Raw genomic sequence first — 23,103 nt, 5'->3', positions numbered from 1 at the left:
ACCCGAGAGTGCTCGGGCAAACCCGAGCAACGAGTATACTCGCTCATCACTAGTAAAGAGATAAGCATTAAGATGTTAAGAAGAAAAGTCTGCTGACTTAGACCCAGAAACCTATCAAAGTAAGACACATCTATGGTAAGTTCAATGGGTGTTGGGTAACAAGGATGCAGCACACCAGTAATGTCATCGAAATATAGAGACTTTACTAAATATTTTACAAGCACAGTAAAAGAAAGCAATCAAATGTAACATTGCACTCAAGTGATGATTAAGTGTAAAATGGTACATATATACAGTAATATATATATATATATATATGTCCAAGCTGTTATGTATACTAATCTAATAATGTAATAATGTAGATGTCTAAATCAAATGAGGCTTCTTTAATACTTTGCACCATGCTTATCTACACCCCTAGTGCTTTTTTAAAACACAGAATGTTTTTGTAAAAAAAATACAAATGCAATTTAAGTAAAATGCAAGCTGACGATAAAACTTGTAAGAATTCAGGAAACGTTTGCAAGATATTTCGACATAGGAGTAATGACTATATATTAATCATCGGTCGTGCTTGTATGTTCCAAACTTCTCCTGTTTTTGCACAGGTCATGAGGATATTCACTTAGGGCTCTTTCAAGTCTGGAGGGGATGGATCTCAAGAAACCATGTTGAAAATCTTGGCCCATGAAAACATAAATGATTGGATTAACGCAACTGTTGAGACAAGCCAGGTTGAGCACAATAGTACTTACCATAAAGAACTGAATGTTAGATTTATAATACCAGGGTGTTATTGGCCAGATATAATATGGAAACCAACAGATAAAGAAACACAATATAACAGCGGAGATGATCTTATAGGATCTCTGAGATCTTTGCGATCTTCTAGTTTTCCTAAGCTTGAAGAAAATGATGACATAACTAGTGAAGATGATGAAAAAAGGTATCACACACATGATAAATAATCTCATCAACTGAATCTTGTATTTTTTATCAATGGTGTAGGTATTGTCGGAGCTATAGTTTACACACCATTCATAAAAGTCATAAACATGGGAATCATATGAGAAAAACATGAAACCAGTCCAGACTAAACTCACCAACCAAATGATCCCTGAAATGATTCTCACTAGTTTACACGTTCTATGGACTTTTGCCCAAATTGGCCACATAACCGATACCCAACGGTCAATACTCATTACCGTCAAGAGAAGAACACTGGCGTTCGTGTTCGCGTTAAACAGAATAATGCTCAATTTGCAAGAAATACTTGGCGAAAAGTAAACCCAGTCTGCAATTCGTAGAGGAAGAGATGAGCAGCACAGGAAGTCCGCGATGGCCAAGTTGGAAAACCACACGGCACTGATTGTCTTCTTCATCCTGAAACCGGCAATCCAGATGACTAATCCATTACCGATAATCCCGAGAGCAAAAATGATGCTGTATAAAGTAATTGACATCTTCTGCATAATGTATGCATAATCATCATCACAGCTAGAGCAATAAGTTGTGGCAGTCAGATCAGAGTAATCATCATAATGTGACCTTCGAAGACATGAAGGGGAAAAAGTTAGGCTTAAGAAAAATGTACAATCTTATAAATATTTTATTTGGACACAGGGAGCAACGAGCAAACACCAATTGTCAAAGTGAGGACACATTGTTCTACTAGATCACTAAAGAACACCAACCATCTAGGAACAAAACATTTACCAGTTCCCATTGTGTTGCAATTTTGATTTTCTTAAATAATTTTAGACACTTTGGCCACGTAACTTTATTATGGGTTATGTTCTAATAGGCAGTGGATCCATAGTTAGCACTGTTGATTTGCAGCACTGGACTATTGGACTCAAATCCCAGCAGAAACGTCAGCCAAAATTTGTATTATTTATTACAATCTCTTGCTTCTTTCTTGCTCTGTATACAGTTATGAAAACATTCTATGCATACAGTAATAGCAAAGACTAATGGCTGTCATGTAATTGTAAGTTCTTGGTAGGGAGAAGAAGCTGCTGGGTCCTAGAATATATAGTCAATTATGCTATGCAGCCAGGAAGCTGAATTTCCACTGTAAGAGCCTGTGCAGATGACTGTACTAATCACACATAAGAGATCACAGTTAGGGCATCATACTGTGTTGCGGTATTATACTGGGTTGAGGCATCGTACTGTGTTGGGGCATCATACTGTGTTGCGGCATCATGCTGTGCTGGGGCATCATGCTGCAATGGGCATAATACTGTGTTGTGGCATCATACTGTGTTGTGGCATCATACTGTGTTAGGGCATCATACTGTGTTGAGGCATCATACTCTGCTGGGGCATAATACTTTGTTGGGGCATCATACTGCATTGGAGCATAAAACCATGTTGGGGCATCATACTGGGTTCGGGCATAATACCATGTTGGGGCATCATACTGCATTGAGGCATCATACTGTGCTGTGTTATTATACTGGGTTGAGTGTTATGAAAGGCAATTCAGTTCCACAATGGACATAGCGGTGAGAGCACATACAGTGATCTGACAATAACCCCAAATCATAGAACGAGCTCTGAGACGTGGGAACTCTGCAGACCGCAATCCCTAATCCTCTCCAAACAACACTAGAGGCAGCCGTGGATTGCGCCTAACTCTGCCTATGCAACTCGGCACAACCTGAGAAACTAACTAGCCTGAAGATAGAAAATAAGCCTACCTTGCCTCAGAGAAATACCCCAAAGGAAAAGGCAGCCCCCCACATATAATGACTGTGAGTTAAGATGAAAAGCCAAACGTAGAGATGAAATAGATTCAGCAAAGTGAGGCCCGACTTTCTTAACAGAGCGAGGATAGGAAAGGTAACTTTGCGATCTACACAAAACCCTAAAGAAAACCACGCAAAGGGGGCAAAAAGACCCTCCGTACCGAACTAACGGCATGGAGGTACACCCTTTGCGTCCCAGAGCTTCCAGCAAAACAATTAGACAAGCTGGACAGAAAAAATAGCAAACAAATAGCAAAGAAGAACTTAGCTATACAGAGCAGCAGGCCACAGGAATGATCCAGGGAAAAACAAGTCCAACACTGGAACATTGACAGGAAGCCAGGATCAAAGCATTAGGTGGAGTTAAGTAGAGAAGCACCTAACGACTTCACCACATCACCTGAGGGAGGAAACTCAGAAGCCGCAGTACCACTTTCCTCCACCAACGGAAGCTCACAGAGAGAATCAGCCGAAGTACCACTTGTGACCACAGGAGGGAGCTCTGCCACAGAATTCACAACAGTTGAGACATCATACTGTGTTGGGGCATCATACTGTGTTGGGGTATCATACTGCGTTAGGGCATTATACTGTGTTCCGGCATCATACTATATTCCAGCATCATACTGTGTTGGGGCATCATACTGTGTTCCGGCATCATACTGTGTTGGGGCATCATACTGTGTTTAGGCATCATACTGTGTTGGGGCATCATACTGCATTGGACATCATACTGTGTTGGGGTATCATACTGCGTTAGGGCATTATACTGTGTTCCGGCATCATACTATATTCCAGCATCATACTGTGTTGGGGCATCATACTGTGTTCCGGCATCATACTGTGTTGGGGCATCATACTGTGTTTAGGCATCATACTGTGTTGGGGCATCATACTGCATTGGACATCATACTGTGCTGTGGCATCATACTGCATTGAGGCATCATACTGTGTTGGGGCATCATACTGCGTTAGGGCATCATACTGTGTTCTGGCATCATACTGTGTTGGGACATCGTACTGTGTTACATGTGGAATTAACACATGTGGAATTATATACTTAACAAGAAAGTGTGAAACAACTGAAATTATGTCTTAAACTCCAGGTTCTTCAAAGTAGCCACCTTTTGCTTCGATGACTGCTTTGCACACTCTTGGCATTCTCTTGATGAGCTTCAAGAGGTAGTCACCGGGATTGGTTTTCACTTCACAGGTGTGTCATGTCAGGTTTAATAAGTGGGATTTCTTGCCTTATAAATGGGACCATCAGTTGTGTTGTGCAGAAGTCTGGTGGATACACAGCTGATAGTCCTACTGAATAGACTGTTAGAATTTGTATTATTGCAAGAAAAAAGCAGCTAAGTAAAGAAAAACGAGTGGCCACAATTACTTTAAGAAATGAAGGTCAGTCAGTCCGAAAAATTGGGCAAACTTTGAAAGTGTCCCCAAGTGCAGTGGCAAAAACCATCAAGCGCTACAAAGAAACTGGCTCACATGAGGACCGCCCCAGGAAAGGAAGACCAAGAGTCACCTCTGCTTCTGAGGATAAGTTTATCTGAGTCACCAGCCTCAGAAATCGCAGGTTAACAGCAGCTCAGATTAGAGACCAGGTCAATGCCACACAGAGTTTTAGCAGCAGACACATCTCTACAACAACTGTTAAGAGGAGACTTTGTGCAGAAGGCCTTCATGGTAAAATAGCTGCTAGGAAACCACTGCTAAGGACAGACAACAAGCAGAAGAGACTTGTTTGGGCTAAAGAACACAAGGAATGGACATTAGACCAGTGGAAATCTGTGCTTTGGTCTGATGAGTCCAAATTTGAGATCTTTTGTTCCAACCACCGTGTCTTTGTGCGACGCAGAAAAGGTGAACGGATGGACTCTACATGCCTGGTTCCCACCATGAAGCATGGAGGAGGAGGTGATGGTGTGGGGGGGCTTTGCTGGTGACACTGTTGGGGATTTATTCAAAATTGAAGGCAAACAGTACCAGCATGGCTACCACAGCATCTTGCAGCAGCATGCTATTCCATCCGGGTTTGTGTTTAGTTGGACCATCATTTATTTTTCAACAGGACAATGACCCCAAACACACCTCCAGGCTGTGTACGGGCTATTTGACCAAGAAGGAGAGTGATGGGGTGCTACGCCAGATGACCTGGCCTCCACAGTCACCAGACCTGAACCCAATCGAGATGGTTTGGGGTGAGCTGGATCGCAGAGTGAAGGCAAAAGGGCCAACAAGCGCTAAGCATCTCTGGGAAATTCTTCAAGACTGTTGGAAGCCCATTCCCGGTGACTACCTCTTGGAGCTCATCAAGAGAATGCCAAGAGTGTGCAAAGCAGTCATCAAAGCAAAAAGTGGCTACTTTGAAGAACCTAGAATATAAGACATAATTTCAGTTGTTTCACACTTTTTTGTTAAGTGTATAATTCCACATGTGTTAATTCATAGTTTTGATGCCTTCAGTGCGAATTTACAATTTTCATAGTCATGAAAATACAGAAAATCTTTAAATGAGAAGGTGTGTCCAAACTTTTAGTCTGTACTGTATATATTTTTTGAGGGGTCTCAATTAGAACTTCTTCTATGTGGCCCCATGATTTCTGTTTGTCCCTAATTCTCATAAGTGAAAGTTTACTACGTTGGATGAAGTTTATGTTATGCTAATGAGCGAACTGATGTATTTTCCTAACTGGACAGCCCTTTTGGATGAGAACAAATGCACCACACACATCACCTTAATCTGTGGTGTAACAGCTTTTTCCAGAAGTTCATCATTTTGATTTTCATTATCAATTGGACAGAAAATGAAACCGATGCTCAAATGAAGATGTGAATAATATACAAACCTGATGTTTCTCTTGAAAAATATACATATAATATAAGAATAAGGAATATAAACTTACGGGGTAGTGGAATTCAGAAATGTATCAGGATTCATTCTGACCATTTATCTAAAAGAAAAATAAAGAGCATAATAATAAAGCAAATAAAAACACTACCAATAAATGGATAGTAATCGGAATTAACAAACAGACTGTTTAATTACAAGCTGCAGTTGGACTTTTGATACTTTTGTAAAATTAAAAAAAAAAAATCTATGAATCTTCCCTGCTGATAAATCAACTGGTCCATCCACCTACACATATTAACTAATGGAGTACCTACAGACCACTAGGTGGGTGGGACTAGGAGGCACGAGACACCTAGTCCTGTTGTGATAATCCCCTGCTGATAATGCACTGATTTTATAGAAACGGCAACATGCAGCCTAATAAGTGACACATCACTGGAATTGGGCTCTCAGGCCGTACAGCTTGCTGCTCTTGGATTACATATCACAACCTGCTGACAGATTCCCTTAATCATTAAATGATACTAAAAAATAGCATATATTCATCTTTTGATCCATCATGGGGGGCGTCATTCTATTCTCCCATTGGAGCACCCGTGACATGATCCCGGTTCCCCCATGAGCTGCCATGACAACCGGGGGTCTGTTGAAAACCTCCAAGCCTGTTATCATGGAGCTCTGTTGAAACCCTGACTGTGGCCAAACCTCAAAGGAGACCATGATTTTTTTTTATATATACAGCAATCCTACGGTATTACTGTACATAGCACAAGCGATCAGATGATTGCAGGTTAAACTCACCCAAAAGGGACTACAAATACAGTGAAAAGTAAAAAACAAATTGCTTTAAAAATAAAAAAAATTAAAAAAAAACATAAAAGTTCAAATCACCTCTATTTTCCAACATTAAAAATAAATATAATAAAAAATGCAGATTTGTTTTTTGCCACATTGAGAAAAGTACGATCTACGAAAGCATAAAAATAATTACCTCGATCGGTAAACATCGTAAGCAGAAAAAATTCAAGAACGCCAAAATTTAGTTTTTTGGGGTCTATAGTTTTCCACGAAAACAGCGGTAACAATGAATCAAAACATCACATCTGTCCCAAAATGCTATCAATAAAAACATCATCTTGCCCCCCACCCCCAAAAAAGAAGGCGCTACACAGCTCTACCTGCCGAAAAAAATGTCACCATTAAAATAATAAAAAAACTGGACATGTTTGCTCTGTGGCCGTAATCATACTGACAAGAAGAATCACAACATGGTCATTTTTACTACACAATGTATGCCTTAAAAACAATTCCCAAAAAACTGTCAGAATTGCTTTTTTTTTACTATTTCGGGACACTTGGATTTTTTCCAGGTTTCAGCACATTATACGGTGAATGAAAGGTGTCATTCAAAAGTGCAACTCGTCCCGCAATAAAACAAACCCTTATAAATCTATGTGGAAAGAAACTTAAAAAGTTATGGCTCCTGGAAGAATGGGAGAAAAAAAACAAAAACGGAAATTTGCCTTTAAAGTTTGAACATTATTTTTAGAAATGAAATATAACAGTGGAAAAATCACTATGAAAGCTCATTTTTGTTTTTGTAAAAAATTGCAATAATATCAGATATTATTATTAGTATTTTTTTTATTATTTCAAAAGATATAGTGGCATTTAAGAAAAAAAAAATAAAATTTGAAAATACATTTTATTTGATTCATTCTACCCAAACCAGGGGCAGCAGATATCAGTGCCTGGTTGAATGATTGGGGAGATATGGGACTAGCCTGGTGCAGCCGCAGTCAGCTGTGCTCGATTGGCAAGAATCCTCCGTGTGTATATATGCAGAGACCTGTCAATGAACTGGAAAAGCTGGACTAGTCACATCTCTCCCTATAGTCCATGGCTGAATGTCCAAGCTATGATTTCTCTCGAACACATGGAGATTCAAGAGCTGCAATCGTGCCACCAGGTTCTGATTCTTGCTTGTTTAGGCAACATTAGTTAAATAACATGTTCCCTTTCATTCAGGATCTATCACTTTTTGATCACTCATGAATAAACTAATTTAAAAGCCTAATTTGAAATGATGGTTTAATCATTCAAGAAGTATCTGAAAAAGGGAAAATAATTTTAGAACTGGAAGGAAAGGGTTGATTTGTCAACACGTTTTGAAGTTGCAAACTTTTCACTGTGACTTGACCTGATGAAGAAGTTTCGAACTTTGAAACATGTTGACAAATCAACTTCATTCCTGGATACCTATTGTTATTCCAGCTTTCTACCTCAAAGAGAAAATAACGGATCCATGGCATCCTCAAACGTTCCAGTATTTATTAGTTCCAGGATCATCACTGAAAACATTGAGACTTGAAACCATAACTCTACCTTAAAGAAGCAACCAAAATGTCAATTAAATTGAGAAAAAGTGGAGATCTAAGAAAACTAAGCAGAAGTTCATGGAAATGAAGAAAATTCTATATGCAAAAGTAACCGAGTTACTAAATGTTCAAATTCACTTTCCATGTTGAGGACACAAGCCTTTTCAGAGTCCTGTACCGTACATACAATGTACGATTAACAAAAAGTAAGAGCTTAACTCACCTCGGGGTCGAAGAAGCAACTCATCCTTGGACAGGAAAAGAGGAGTACAAAACATAAAATCCTGTGCTGAACTATCAATAAAGGCTAGTGCTGGTGAGATCTCCCAGCAAATTCCGTCCACACCAAAGAGCAGCTAAACAATGAGATAGTTGCAATGACCTAAGAAAATTCATTGTATCTGAAAAATTAAGTAACCTAAGGCCATTGTTTCTTAAGGAATTGTTTAATATATTCTTATTTTAATTCAAATTTAAGAAATTCATTTCTATCTTACCTTAAAATGTCTTCTATTTTTGTGAAAAGAAAGATGTCTTTCTCATTTTTTGCTTCCTCTTCGCTAGTCTACTGCAGAATAACAGGAAATATTTAGAAAAGGTTTGTTCTATAGAATGGTTTCATTGGGATGTACTGTGGCAGGCTATCAGGTGCTGCCTAAATGTCAGATATAAAATGTAAAAAAATAAATCGATATCAACTATTCAGCCTAAAAGTTTTTTGGGAAATTAACTACAGATACAATTTTAAAAAATCTTGTCTTTCCCATGCCGATCAAGCATTGATCCACCGGAGATGCTCCAAGTCTTTTTTTTTCACATGATAGCTACAGCCCATGGCTAGATCTTGGTATTTTCGAGTTTTAAGCACAAGCAAACATTACCGTAAATCAGTAGTCCTGTTAAGAGGGATCGGGAAAAATATATCAAGGTGTTCAAATTAATTTAAATCACTCTGCTTCTATTGCTCGGAACAAGCACAGGCAACTCTGGTTGGGGTTGGATATCATGGAGGACATCTCAAGGTGTTGTACACAATGACCTTGGAGGTCCCTTCCAAGCTTAACATTCTATGATTCTATGTTGTATGCACCAGGACAGGAAGCCATGATAATCCATTTTTTATTTGCCCGTCACAGGTCTCTTGTGCCAGGTGACTGAAGAATGGGGTTTTTGATGGACAAATTTGTTTTGATATGAATAAAATTTGTAAAAATCGTAAGTGCCTTGAAGACACGTTTGTGAAGCTGTAAGGTCTTTCCAGATCCTGGAGCAAAATGAGCAGAGGAGAGAGAAGGGGTTAAAAGATAACACATATTATATATTTGTCTGTCTTTTACACGGTAACTCTCTGGTTTCGTTCATTGGTCTTCTAGCAGCACCTTCCAGTGCTGGGGATGGGACTCACGCTGACATAAAGGGGTCAAAGTACAGAAAAATCCAAAGAATTGCTAAAGAGCTTACATGATGCCTCACCTAAGGTTGATCCCTGCAGAATGATGTTACAATGTGTATTACCCGAGGTCTAATCATTGCTCGTAACAGCACAACATACATCATGACATGAGAGGCCTGCTCGGCACTGGAAGCTCTGTCCCAAAGTGAAGATGCCTGAAGAGTAAATCACATGCCCGGAAGAAGAGAGAAGCCAGATGGAGAGGAATGGTAGGCTGCCGAGAAGGCAAGATAGGTATATTCATTTTTTAACTCTTAACAGAACTTATTAAACATTGACCTGAATTTAATTTTTGTTTGCAAAAATGAGCGATTTGCTTAATTTGAATCCTGGCAGATTCACTCAATTCTAATACTCATCTCATAGTGCATCTTTTTTTTGCCCTTATTTGAGGTTGTTCTTAAACAATTCGCCAAATTGATCTCCTCTCCTGTCTAGTTAGATTTTTGAGTCTGCCAAGATTATCAAGCCTCCAGAGAACAAACCTTAGCTTAGAGTAAAAAATTAGATTTACTATGTTTACTAGTGTTTAACCCTATACAGCATATTCTTGGCATTTTAAATTCATTAATTTGGCATTTGGTCTTGATATTTGTAATATTAACATTGCATATGTATGCATGTATAGTTTTTTATTTCTCTATAGTAACTACTGTATTTTTTTCAGTATCATTTTTTTCCCCATGTGTGGTTAACTCTGTAAATCTCTTTCCTCTTTCGAACTGGTAATTGTTCCTCATCAGGTTGCTAAGTGTTTTAAATTTTGTAAAAAAGGAACTGCAATCCTTCTTTAGTTTGGGAACTTCCCCTTTTTCCATTTATTTTGTGTTCATGAGAAATCATGTTTTACCAAAAGATGTTTTCATTTTTCATATAAATAGCTAAATGACCCAAAGTGCTGATTTCAGAAAACTTGGACTTAGCCAACCGCTACCGGAAGCTCTTAGCAAATTTGGGTGTTTCCGAGGAACATACAACCGGCTTCAATGTCTTTGCTGTAGATGCAGAGATTTTGCAAACAGTGGGAGGTAATGGCAGGCGGTGTCAGTCACAGTGGCCTCACTGGACAGGCGGAGTATGACAATGAAGCCAGAATATCTGACATCACTGCCAGGGACAGGGAGGTAAAGATCTACCAAGAGCTTGTAGTGATGCCCCCTAGCAAATCATGTCACTCACAGCCACAAGGGTTTGATATCATGATTAGTGGGATGATTACTCTGGAAGAAATCAATGCTCCCATGACTAGTCACCCATTAATTACCATATCACAAACTCAATTTTAGAAATGATTTTAGGCATTTTCAAAAATCCATATGTATTGAAAAGAGGCTTTGTAAGAAGTATATAAAAGAATCAATATATAAATGGTGGCATTTTGCGGAGCCTGAGAAAGTTGACAGGTTCCTTTTGAGGAAGGGGGCTACGGAGCTCACAACACTGTGGAGCTTGAAAAAAAAGAATAAATTGGAGCTCTACTACTCTAGCTTTGATAGATTGTGTTAGAGGCAGATACTGGCAGTATAACAAGTGTAATAAAAGTCACTGGCCAAGTAAAGTACTGGAGGGGAGATATGTTTCACTGACTTAGCTTCAGTGATATGAAACCCAGAAGTTTTGCTCCTTCACAGTAAGTGTTGAGAAGGGTTAAGCAGCCATTTTCAAGGGCTGGGTTTTTGTGACCAACCATAGAGTGGGTGGGAGGTTGTTCACCATATCTCCACCCCAGGGTGTGGTGTAGGTTTTAAATAGTAGGTTTTCTTAGGCATTCAGTGTTCAGTGTGTCTGGAGATGCTAACTCCAGAGAGGTGTTCTTGTTTGTGTTAATCTGAAACATATGCTTTGCTAACTCTGAGCAGGCGGATCCCTGCAACAATAAGGACTGTGCTTTGTGCTATGTTTTTTTGTGTTTCCTTAGGCCAGAAGGCTGTGTCTTTTTGTTTGTTTGACAACTCTGCACTGGTTTAAGCAGCATCCTTAATAAACCAGTGAGAGATTTAAAGAGACAGCATTCCTGAATCTTCCTCCATATGCAGCCAAGTGATCTACCACACAAGGAAGATACCTGCAGCACTGGACAGCCGCTGTACATGTATGATGTATGCCGGGAAAGTGTTAATATTTTTAATTCAAACAAATGAAAAAATTAATATTTATTATATTTTTAATAATAAATGTAATGTAATTTTAACATACTGGAAATAAAATTAAATATTAATTTTCTTCACTTTTACAGAACCAAACACATGAACAGTAATATTCAGTAATCTATTAAAAAAGATAAAACATAAAATAAATCACAAATTGAAAACTGATTTTAACATTTTGGATAGATCCATAAATAGATTTGCTACATCAAACAAACTCACATCACACAGAATGTCTAATACAAAAAGAAATAACTTATCTAAGACTTCAACGCTTAAAAAAACTCCAATCATTTCATATTTTGTAATGATGAAACCATAATAGAATACCTTAATGAGAATGAGATAACTCTGTTAAACCTGTCCTCTAAAAATAAGATGATGGTTATGGCACTGTCCTCTAAAGATATTGTTTTAGATACTGACTCTGCTGTGTCTGTCACAGTCTACACAGCTAAGCTAAAAAAAGTAAATTCGGTAAGCCAAATGGTATGTTCCAAAAATTGAAATTTGCGCCTCATTGCTCAATGGACAAATAAATATTTAAATACTTTTATATTTATATATTTTATATGCTTTCCATACAAAACGGATTTAAGGGAAATGTCAGCTTATGATTCATCTCTTTAAAAACTGGAAAACGCCTTGAAGATGTTTTTACATACATAAAAAGAATATATTTTAAATGTCTGTACTGCAAATATGCTTAAAATCTGCTCCTTCTTTGCTTAGGTCATTAGGTTGTTCAATGTGTTCAGTTAAGGTTCGTTCAAGTCTGTAGGGAATGGACCTGAAGAAATCGTGTTGAAAATCCTATCCCATAAAAACATAAATGATTGGATTGATGCAACTGTTAAGGCAAGCCAGGTTGGTAATGAAAATATTTACTGTATAGAATTGAATGCTATTTCCATCATACATGCGTGTCAGTGGCCACATGTAATATGGAGACCAGCAGATAAAGAAACACAATATAACAGCGGTGATGATCCTGGAAGATCTCTGAGATCTCTGGGATCTCTTACTTTTTCTAAGTTTTAAAAAAATGGTGACATAACTGGTGAAAATAATGAGAAAAGGGATCCCAAACATTATAAGTAACCATCAGTTGAATGGTCTGTTTTATCTCAACAGAATGTAAATCAATATCATAGAATAGACACCGTTCATGGATATCGAAAAGATAAAATTCATGTAAAAAATATACTAAACCAGTTAAGAGCACACTCAAAACCCAAAGAATTGCCACAATATTTCTTACTAATTTATAGGTCCTTTGAACTTTTGCCCAAAATGGCCACATGGCCGATACCCAACGGTCAATACTCATCGCGGTTAATAGAAGAACACTGGCGCTCATGTTTAAATTAAAAAGTACAATGCTCAACGTGCAAAAAATACCTGGTAAATATAAGAAAAAGTAAGCCCAGTCTACAATTCTCAGAGGCAGAGACGCACAGCACAGGAAGTCCGCGATGGCCAGATGGAGGAACCACACGGCACTGATTGTCTTCTTCATCCTGAAACCGGCAATCCAGATGACTAATCCATTACCGATAATCCCGAGAATAAAAATGATGCTGCATAGACTAATTGATGCCTTCTGTAAAATTTCATCACACCTCATGCAGTAAGTTGTGTTAATTGTTTCATTGTGTTCATAAGGCGACCTTACAAAAACAGTAGGGAAGACGTTAGCCTCATGAAGAATGTATAGCTTATAACTATCTTATTCGTAGAGGTATACATGTAAATTTGGAAAAATACCAAAGTGCAAATGTGAGGTTGTATTGTACTGTTAGATCACTTCTGCACGTTTTTCCATTCCATAACAGAGGGTCTAAATCTTCATTGTCCCCCTACTTTGAATTTTTTTAACCATATAAACGCTTTGGCCAGGTAAATTTCTTATGTCTTTACAATTTCGATGAAACAGTTGCACCCTTAAAAGGTAAGTTCAAACAAGTCAGATATAATACAAATTTTCAGAGTGAATTCCGCATCAAAATTCATATAGAGTTTGATAACTGTCCACTTCAAATGCATGAAGTTTCTATAACGTTATTCACAGGTATGAAAAATTAAGATCTGCACATTTCTGCAGATACTGATGGGTAAATTAAGGAAATTTGTTTTTGGGCTATTCCCCATAATATGGAGAAATTTTGGATCCAATTTATATGACCTTTGGGAATATTAGAGATGAGCGAACCACCAAGGTTCGGTGCATTGAACGTCCCGATGTTCGCCGAACAGTTCTACGAATGTAGAACAATGATAGGCAAAACCAAACGTATACACAAAAGCTTAAGGGTTGAAGAAAAGTTTCCCAAACAGCTAAAATTAGGGGCAGACACCATGAAAAGTGGCATCAATTGACCCACAGTAGAAATTTTCTAATGGCACAGCAGCAGTCAGCCAGCCATAATCCATGCATGAGGTATCAGGGTCTGAGTCAGCATTTACATCTTTGAATTGAAGTTTCAATTAAGACCCGATGGTTAAGGGAGCGGTGTAAACCTTCTTTGCTGAGATTCCTGATACCTCATACAACAGCACTACTTTTTTTTCCATATGTATCCACCAGGGAAAAAAGGCAGCATTTCTGTGGTCAACAGATTGGAGATGGTGGAGTTCAAGCTCTTAGCTTTGGCATGTGTAGGAGGAAACATTATTTTTTGTGACTACAACTGTGGGACTGAGGGCTGGCTGCTGTGCTGAAAGAGTGTGGAGTAGGATGAACAGGAAAAACTGTCGGACCGTGAATGAGGTGCAGATGTTATGGTGGATTGAGAAAGATGTGTTGTGCTTGGTGATTTGGATTTGCAAATGGGGCCTCCTGGCTGAACCCTAATATTAGGACTAACAATTCTGAAAAGCAAATGGAGCCTCCTGATTTCTGAATGGAACACAGTTATATCTCAAATGATTTGGAAAAGCAAATATGGTCTCCTGGCTGAACCTCTATATTAGGACTAAGGATTTGACTAACAAATGGAGCCTCACACAGTTTTAGTACAAACTATTTGGATTAGCACATGGGGTCTCCTGACTCCACCACACTTTTATCCCAAACGATCTTGATTAGCAAATTGAGCTTCCTGACTGCAAACCGTTTTAGCACAAATAATTTGGATTATCAAATGGGGCCTCCTGACTGCAACACGGCTCTAAGTCACTGGGAGTGAGGCTCCAGATGCAGAGGGATTCCAGGAACATAATCACAGCAGACACAGTTCAGACAGGTTCAGGTACAGGACAGGTACAGGATCAAGGATTCGGGCCTGGATATACCGCCTCCAGGACAGGACAAAACAGAAATCAAGGCAAGGACTTTGGTACCAAAACATAGACAGGAGAGGTCCAGGAACATAAACACACACAGCAAAATTCAGGAGCTTTGTGAGTGTAGCTGAGGCCCCACCCATAGGGCAGGGGAGCTTTATATATGAGCTGCCCCTCAATACCTGATAAAAGCAGGGGAGGTGTGGCCACGCACGCCCTAAGCACACACAGACACCATTAAAGCACACAAAGTGCAGGATCTGAGGTTCAGGGCACCTGCCTGAGACTGCATGCACTGAGCCACGTGGAAAGTCATGCACCAGCTGCAAATGACCTCACAACCCGCGGACAGCTTCACAGCAGCAACCAGGGACCGCACATGAGGAAGGTATGCAGCAGGGCAAATACCTAAATACCCATGTACGACTGCGCAGCAGAGCGGGGAACTGAAAAGGCTCCATTAAGGTAACAGCCAACAGTATCCTAGCTCAAATTAGGGAGAAAAGAGTAAAGGGTTAAAGCAAACATATGCATTGTCATGCCAAAAACCAGAAACAGACAGAATGGCATGACACGAGAGTTGTCCATGTTAATAAACATCCATGATTTTGTGATACTCTGTCACTAAATGTGTATACGTGTAGTTTTGATTTAAATTGCGGCCTATCAAAGGTTTTCCTCTAAAGTTGCACTAATATTACACTGAGCTTGTTTCATGAGAATTCAACGTTCTAAACCTGGTATATTTTTCAGGTTACAAGACGCACCTTTTTCCCCAAAAAATTATGTTACACCTAACCCCGGAGAGTGAGAGTGGTCTTGCACCATACACTTGTATTAAGTTGAGGTCATGCCCCGTCTAGTGATGCGACCGTCTAGTAAGCATGGCAGACTGGATGGCGCAGCCTTGCTCCATTCAAGTGTATGGAACCGAGGTTGTGCCACCGGGAGTATGTATACTTCATACATACCCTCCGGTCCGGTCATGAAACCGATGAATTCCTGCAGCAAGCGTGCGCTGGGTGGATTCATAAGTCTACGATCACTCAGAATGAGTGTAGACTTATCTGTTTTGACCGGACAACCCCATTAGTGCATTTACAAAGTCTCTCTATGGCTTGTTCACATTTGTATTGTGGATATAAATGCAAAGGGCAACAAAGTGCCTAATCCAATGTAGGACGCATACCACTTCCACTTTGCAGTGAGGTCTAATGGGTTTTCGAGAATTTCCCCAATTTTGCCAGAAAAAAAAGAGAAGAGTTTTATTCAGTCTTATGAACTTTCCCAAATCTAGGATGAAGGCTTGGATGCTGATGTGAATGTAGCCTATCCTGACATTCATTTGGAAAGCAAAGAATGATAAATATTAACATACAGGTAGTTGTAATCCAGAATTGTTTCCGTTGCATTCAGGTTGAATTCTTTACTATCCATTCTAATCTTTTACCTAAAAGAAAATCCAAAATATTAATAACAAAAAAAGCTAAGTATAAAAATTAATAAAGAGCTATTCTGCATTTTTTGCCAAAAAGAAAAACAAAAATATTAACAGCTTAAAAAAAGAAGGTTAATATGTTGATAAGTTATTATGACTGTGCAGTAAAAGGTGGTGTATTTTTTTAACTTTATGCACCAAACTTTAAAGTTATCAGCAATTCATAGCATTTTTAAGTTGTATTGTTCTCAACACATTCCACTATGTAATGAATAAAGATTTACAACTGGAATATTTCACTCAGTGGTATCTAGGATGTGGGATTTTAGTGTTCCCTTTATTTTTTTTGGAGCAGTGTATATACAGGGTGGACCATTTATATGACTACACCTAAATAAAATGGGAATGGTTGGTGATATCATCTTCCTGTTTGTGGCACATTAGTATATGGGAGGGGGAAAACCTTTCAAGATGGGTGGTGACCATACTGCATATCTCGTATCTTCACAGCATAGACAATTGCCTTCAGATGACCCCAGCATCTGAAACAACGGATACCGGAAGCCTGTGCTAGCATTTCTTCTGTGGTGTTGCTATCAGTGTGTCAAGAGTGTGAGAAGAGGGTTGCATTGACAATCCAACACAATGGGCAGCTCTTTGAACACATTTTATAAGTGGTCATAAACTTCTAAATAACTCATGAAAGAATAAAGTTAAATTAAAACCAAGCTCACCATTGTTTTTCTTGGGAAATTTTCAATAAGTTTGATGTGTAACATGACCCTCTTCTCATTTGAAAAAATAAAGTTGGATCCAAAATGGCCAACTTCAAAATGGCCGCCATGGTTACCACCCATCTTGAAAAGATTTACCCCTCCCATATACTAATGTGCCAAAAACAGGAAGTTGATTTGACCATTCACCAACCATTTCCATTTTATTTAGGTGTATCTATATAAATGGGCCACCCTGTATGTACACCATTCAAAAAAATAAAGGAAACACTAAAATCCCACATCCTAGATACCACTAAATGAAATATTCAAGTTGTAAATCTTTATTCATTACATAGTGGAATGTGTTGAGAACAATAAAACCTAAAAATGATCAACGTAAATCACAACTAATATCCCACGGAGGTCTGGAGTTGGAATGATGCTCAAAATCAAAGTGGAAAATGAAGTTACAGGCTGATCCAAATTCAGTGGAAATGCCTCAAGATAAGGAAGTGATGCTCAGTAGTGTGTGTGGCCTCCACGTGCCTGTATGATCTCCCTACAATGCCTGGGCATGCTCCTGATGCGGTGGTGGATGGTCTCCTGAGGGATCTCCTCCCAGACCTGGACTAATGCATCAGTCAACTCCTGGACAGTCTGTGGTGCAACGTGACATTGCTGGATGGTGCGAGACATGATGTCCGAGATGTGTTCAATCGGATTCAGGTCTGGGGAATGGGCGAGCCAGTCTATAGCTTCAATACCTTCATCTTGCAGGAACTGCTGACACACTCCAGCCACATGAGGTCTGGCATTGTCCTGCATTAGGAGGAACCCAGGGCCAACCGCACCAGCATATAGTCTCACAAGGGGTTTGAGGATCTCATCTCGGTAGCTAATAGCAGTCAGGCTACCTCTGGCAAGCACATGGAGGGCTGTGCAGCCCTCCAAAGAAATGCCACCCCACACCATTACTGACCCACTGCCAAACCAGTCATGCTGAAGGATGTTGCAGGCAGCAGATCGCTCTTCATGGCATCTCCAGATGTCGCGTCTGTCACATGAGCTCAGTGTGAACCTGCCTTCATCTGTGAAGAGCACAGGGTGCCAGTGGTGACTTTGCCAATCCTGGGGTTCTGTGGCAAATGCCCACTAGACTGCACGGTTTTGGGCTGTGAGCACAACCCCCTGCTGTGGACGTCGGGCACTCTGACCATCCTCATGAAGTCGATTTCTAACCGTTTTTACAGACACATCCACATTTGTGGCCTGCTGGAGGTCATTTTGCAGGGCTCTGGCAGTGCTCCTCCTGTTCCTCCTTGCACAAAGGCTGAAGTAGTGGTCCTGCTGCTGGGTTGTTTCCCTCCTATGGCCCCCTCCATGTCTCCTGGTGTACTGGCCTGTCTCCTGGTAGCACCTCCAGCCTCTGGACACTACGCTGACAGACACAGCAAACCTACTTGTCACAGCTCACATTGATGTGCCATCCTGGATGAGCTGCACTACCTGAGCCACTTGTGTGAGTTATAGAGTTCATCTCATGCTACCACGAGTGTGAAAGCACAATTAACATTCAAAAGTAACCAAACATCAGCCAGAAAGCATTAGTACTGAGATGTGGTCTGTGGTCCCCATCTGCAGAACCACTCCTTTATTGGGGGTGTCTTCATAATTGCCAATAATTTTCACCTGTTGTCTATTCCATTTGCACAACAGCATGTGAAATTGATTGTCAAACAGTGTTGCTTCCTAAGAGGACAGTTTGATTTCTTATAAGTTTGATTTACTTGGAGTTAGATTCTGTTGTTTAAGTGCTCCCTTTATTTTTTTGAGCAGTGTATATGTTTTGTACACACACACACATATATATATATATATATATATATATATATATATATATATATATATATATATATATATATATATGTAAAATTAAAACCTTATTTAGTTTCTGGGTAACCATTGAAATGATTTTAACTTGGGTTCAAAAGTTGATATAGAAGTGTGTGACTCAATAGGAAGAAAAAATAAAAAGTAATAATCCAATAGAAGAATTAAACAAAACAAATAAAATAAATTTTTACATACAAATTCAGAAAACAGCAGCTGGAGATTAGAAACAACTTTCTATATTGAGGTCAGAGGGTTTTCTAGATCTCATTTAATAGACAATGTACTAGAAAAATGATAAGGAGCTGCCCTCACCTGGTGATAAAAGGAGAAGCTTTTTCTGGCTCACAAGACACTTACAATATTTTGCTGTTTTGTAGAGAAGTGCTACTAGAAAACAAATACACGTGGATTCAAGTTATGATGGCCAAAAAAGTATGAGACCATTGTAATCTAACTAAAAACTTTAAATATTTTTTAATTATTTAAAAGTAAATGAAAATCATACCATAAAACGACTTCCACTTTTTTGAAGAGTAAACTATTCGCACTTTCACTGTTTTCCTTCCTCTTCAGCCGTCGCAGTGAAGCAGAGTCTGATTATAATCTGAGTGTTCCGTTATAATGTTCTCATGGGGATGTGTTCTCCTGTATTCTTATCAATTTAAGTCATACTCACCAGTTGATTGAATATAAGATCTGGGTGTAGAAGATCTTGGGTGGACTCCAAAGTGTCTTTCTTCACCACCACATGAGTGACATGCTTTGAACATGCTCACCCCATTCATCTCTAAGACCAATAGCCCTGGCATCGGACAATGTTTAGCACAGTATGTCTGGTGCCCTGAATTTGAAGTACACCAATATAACAACTTAGAAAACAGTATGCAAAATATCCTGGCAGTACAACATATTGTTTTATGATTTACAGTCTTTTTTCAAGGTTTGCTCTTGGGTATGACTGGTTCTCCAGATTGTCATGGTGTTGAAAGCCTTGCAAAAAGTGATCTCTGGAAGAAAGTGTACAGATTCTCATCATGACACGCTCATCAAGAGAATTCACATTCCCAAATTCAGAAACAGGCTTAACAAGTGGAGAGGAGGTGTTACATTGCAAATTAGTAAAGCATATATCTCTACAGAGATCCAAGCTCCAGAGAATGGTAGCTCTGTGGAAACTGTTTGGGTAGGAATGCAAGAAGATAAGAACAGAAATGACTCTATTATAGGGGTTTACTATAGGCCACCTGGACAGACTGAAGATATGGATGTCTTTGTTCTAAAAAAAAATGACATAGGGATCATGGGAGATTGTCATTACCCAGATATTTGTTGGGAATCTCTTTCAGGCAAAAGTAATGAGTCCATAAAATTGTTATCTTCTCTGGCTGACTAGGAAACATAAAAAAATCCTCAAAGATTTACGGGAGTTTAAACATAATTTAGAAAACAATTTTTCACCAAGGGAGGTCTCAAAGGACAATAGTGACATATCATCATCTGATATCAAAACGTCAGGAACTAAGAGATCTGATTCTAAAAGGAGTTGGAGATCTAGAGAAAGAGGTAAAGGTAGAAGACAAGGGGGATGATAGTCAAAGCACAATGGGAAGCACCCCAGAAATTCCTAATATAGGACCAATCCACAAAATGGTCAAAACAGTACCCACACATCATGAGTGGGATGCAACCTGAGAAAAACATGATGATGTTCTAACCAGATTATAAATCTGAGTTCACATAAACTTGGATTGAATGAATTGAGGATCCTGCTAAAAGACCTGAATTCGGTGCCAACAGTGAACTATAACTCTTTTGTGGATAAAGGATATAAATCTCTTTTTGTCATAAATTGAAGTGCTATAAATTCTTCAAAAAATCACAAAATCGAGCAATCCATAAAATTAGGATTGGTGAGGAAGATTTGGAAGAGGTTTAGACCATTGTGGACTTAATGGATGACAACATCAGAGATTAGGGGAATGGTCCATTTTCGGACTTAAAAAAGAAGAGCACCAAAATGCCTCCAGTAGGAGAACTGAGCAGAATTGACATAATTCTTAAAGTGGTAGAGGAAGATTTTAGAAAAATTCAATAAAAAAACATAAACTGGACTCAAACCTTACTACCCATGAAATAGAAGCATTGACGAGTTTGGAGAAAAATTAAAATCTGATTATAACACCACCAGATACAGAAGACAAGTTGATGATTCTTGGACATCTGAAATACTTACACTTTACTGTAGGGATCCCTGCTTATAGATATACCTCAGCCAGTACTACACTATTGCCCCATAAATTGGAGTTTACACTTTGTTGTGGGTTATTCTATAATTGTGTAAGAATCCATTCTGACCAACATGAATGTCCATAACTCGTCTGCCCTTTACACCGAAAGTCCAAGCTATCGGTTTGGCCATAATTGTTCCCCTAACATGGGTTTTGTCCCTTTAATTAAAGGTATAAACTTACTGTACAATTACACATGTTACCACTTGCCTTTGTTGAAAGTCTATAACCATACAGAATTTAACCAAAACGACACTGCGGTTGTTATCCTCCGGCAATGTCACGGCCAAACGATCATTTCACACGGTCACGTTTCTACATTTATCCTGTGTTCAAAGGCAGAAACATCTTATCTGATTTGTAATGAGGCTGTAGTGAAAAATTATCAAATCGAATAATCTACAATAACTGCCAAAAGTTTTATTTTACTTTTTTTTCCTAACTTTCACATCATTTCCAAATATTCATCGTGTACATGATGGGGCATAGTAAAATTCACGCTGGCAGTGTTTGGAGTTTATCTGGAGTAGACAACGTTTCCCATCATTTATACTGTATCCGGATATTATTTATTTAATGTTTTTCTTGTAATTGACAATTTTTAAGTTTTTTTCCTAAAATGTTAATTGTCAGTAGTGTTGAGCATTCTGATACCGCAAGTATCAGGTATCGGCCGATATTTGCGGTATCGGAATTCCGATACCGAGTTCCGATATTTTTGTGATATCGGGAATCGGTATCGGGATGAAGATTGATGTGTAAAAAAAAGAATAAAAATAAAAAATATTGATATACTTACCCTCGGACGCGCCCTGGTTGTAACCGCTGCAACCGCCATGCTTCTGTTCCTAAGAATGAGCGCGTGAAGGACCTTCGATGATGTCGCGGCTTGTGATTGGTCGCGTGAGCGGTCATATGAGCGGTCACGCGACCAATCACAAGCCGCGACGTCATGGAAGGTCCTTCACCCGCTCATTCTTAGGAACGGAGGCGGCCGGTTAGAACCAGGGCGCGTCCGAGGGTGAGTATATCAATATTTTTTATTTTTATTCTTTATTTTACACTTGAATATGGATCCCAGGGCCTGAAGGAGAGTTTTCTCTCCTTCAGACCCTGGGAACCATAGAGGATACCTTCCGATATTTGTGTCCCATTGACTTGTATTGGTATCGGATATCGGTATCGGCGATATCCGATATTTTTCAGAAATCGGCCGATAGAATCCGATACCGATACTTTCAAATATCGGACGGTATCGCTCAACACTAATTGTCAGTTGTATGCGAAAACACGAAAAAAGTCACAACATTCTATTCAATAGTCCTAAATAGGAGCCCTGCCTCCCAGTGTTAGGCATGATGCATTACTGATTGATTGACAGTTTGGGTAACAGCGTGATTAAACCGCTAGATCAAAACCGTATGCTCCCCTATGCTGCAGCTTCGCCTCTCCAGCAATCTGGCCAGCATCTATAGAGAAGGGCTTGTAAGTGTTACACACCGTAGCTAGGAGTCCGACCACTGCTGATAGACTACAGAGGTTGCTGGTAATGTAGGCAATGAGCAGTAAACTCTAGAACTAAAAATTCCTTCATTCTTAAAAACAGAGAAGACTTTTATTAACAAATACATTCCAAAGTCATTGTTTTAACGTGGCCATTTAGTATGAGACAACCCATTCAATGCTCGTGCTTGAGAGTGAAGCCAATTCTTTGTACGGAATAGGAAGATTGTCTTTCTTTGGTTTCTTTGGTTGTCAGTGGAAACAATCCTTTACCGGGTATGCTTGTATTCATTTAAAAGTTTCAATTCTAGAGTTGTTTAGCACTATATCCCAAAGACAATCCATATCGATGCCATGCGAATTTCGGAAAATAGCTGTACTTCCCTTCA

General features: G+C 39.2%; 1 protein-coding gene and 1 pseudogene across 1 annotated transcript; both read right to left on the bottom strand.

Annotated features, from left to right (window-relative positions):
* Positions 1–492: 492 nt before the first annotated feature.
* Positions 493–8,565, bottom strand: LOC138651147 (C3a anaphylatoxin chemotactic receptor-like). The gene is made up of 3 exons (XM_069741166.1): positions 8,489–8,565; positions 5,666–5,713; positions 493–1,548 (listed from the first exon to the last, which is right to left on the bottom strand). Exons 2-3 carry the CDS (start codon positions 5,707–5,709, stop codon positions 558–560), a joined length of 1,035 nt encoding a protein of 344 aa, XP_069597267.1. The 5' UTR covers positions 5,710–5,713; positions 8,489–8,565; the 3' UTR covers positions 493–557.
* A 3,381-nt stretch (positions 8,566–11,946) lies between these two features.
* LOC138651029 (formyl peptide receptor 2-like) lies at positions 11,947–20,475 on the bottom strand (annotated as a pseudogene).
* Positions 20,476–23,103: the final 2,628 nt, after the last annotated feature.

This window comes from Ranitomeya imitator, chromosome 10 (genome assembly GCF_032444005.1).
Source record: "Ranitomeya imitator isolate aRanImi1 chromosome 10, aRanImi1.pri, whole genome shotgun sequence".
In the NCBI taxonomy this organism is placed as follows: domain Eukaryota; kingdom Metazoa; phylum Chordata; class Amphibia; order Anura; family Dendrobatidae; genus Ranitomeya; species Ranitomeya imitator.
Note: the sequence above shows the minus strand (reverse complement) of the source record. Positions and strands in the feature narration are given on the sequence as shown.

Bases quoted from the DNA above. Each gene is read 5' to 3' on its own strand.
- LOC138651147 (XM_069741166.1), bottom strand. From the start codon at position 5,709: ATGGTCAGAATGAATCCTGATACATTTCTGAATTCCACTACCCC. The intron at 1,549-5,665 runs GTAAGTTTATAT...ATGTCTTCGAAG, and splicing joins TTTCTGAATTCCACTACCCC to GTCACATTATGATGATTACT.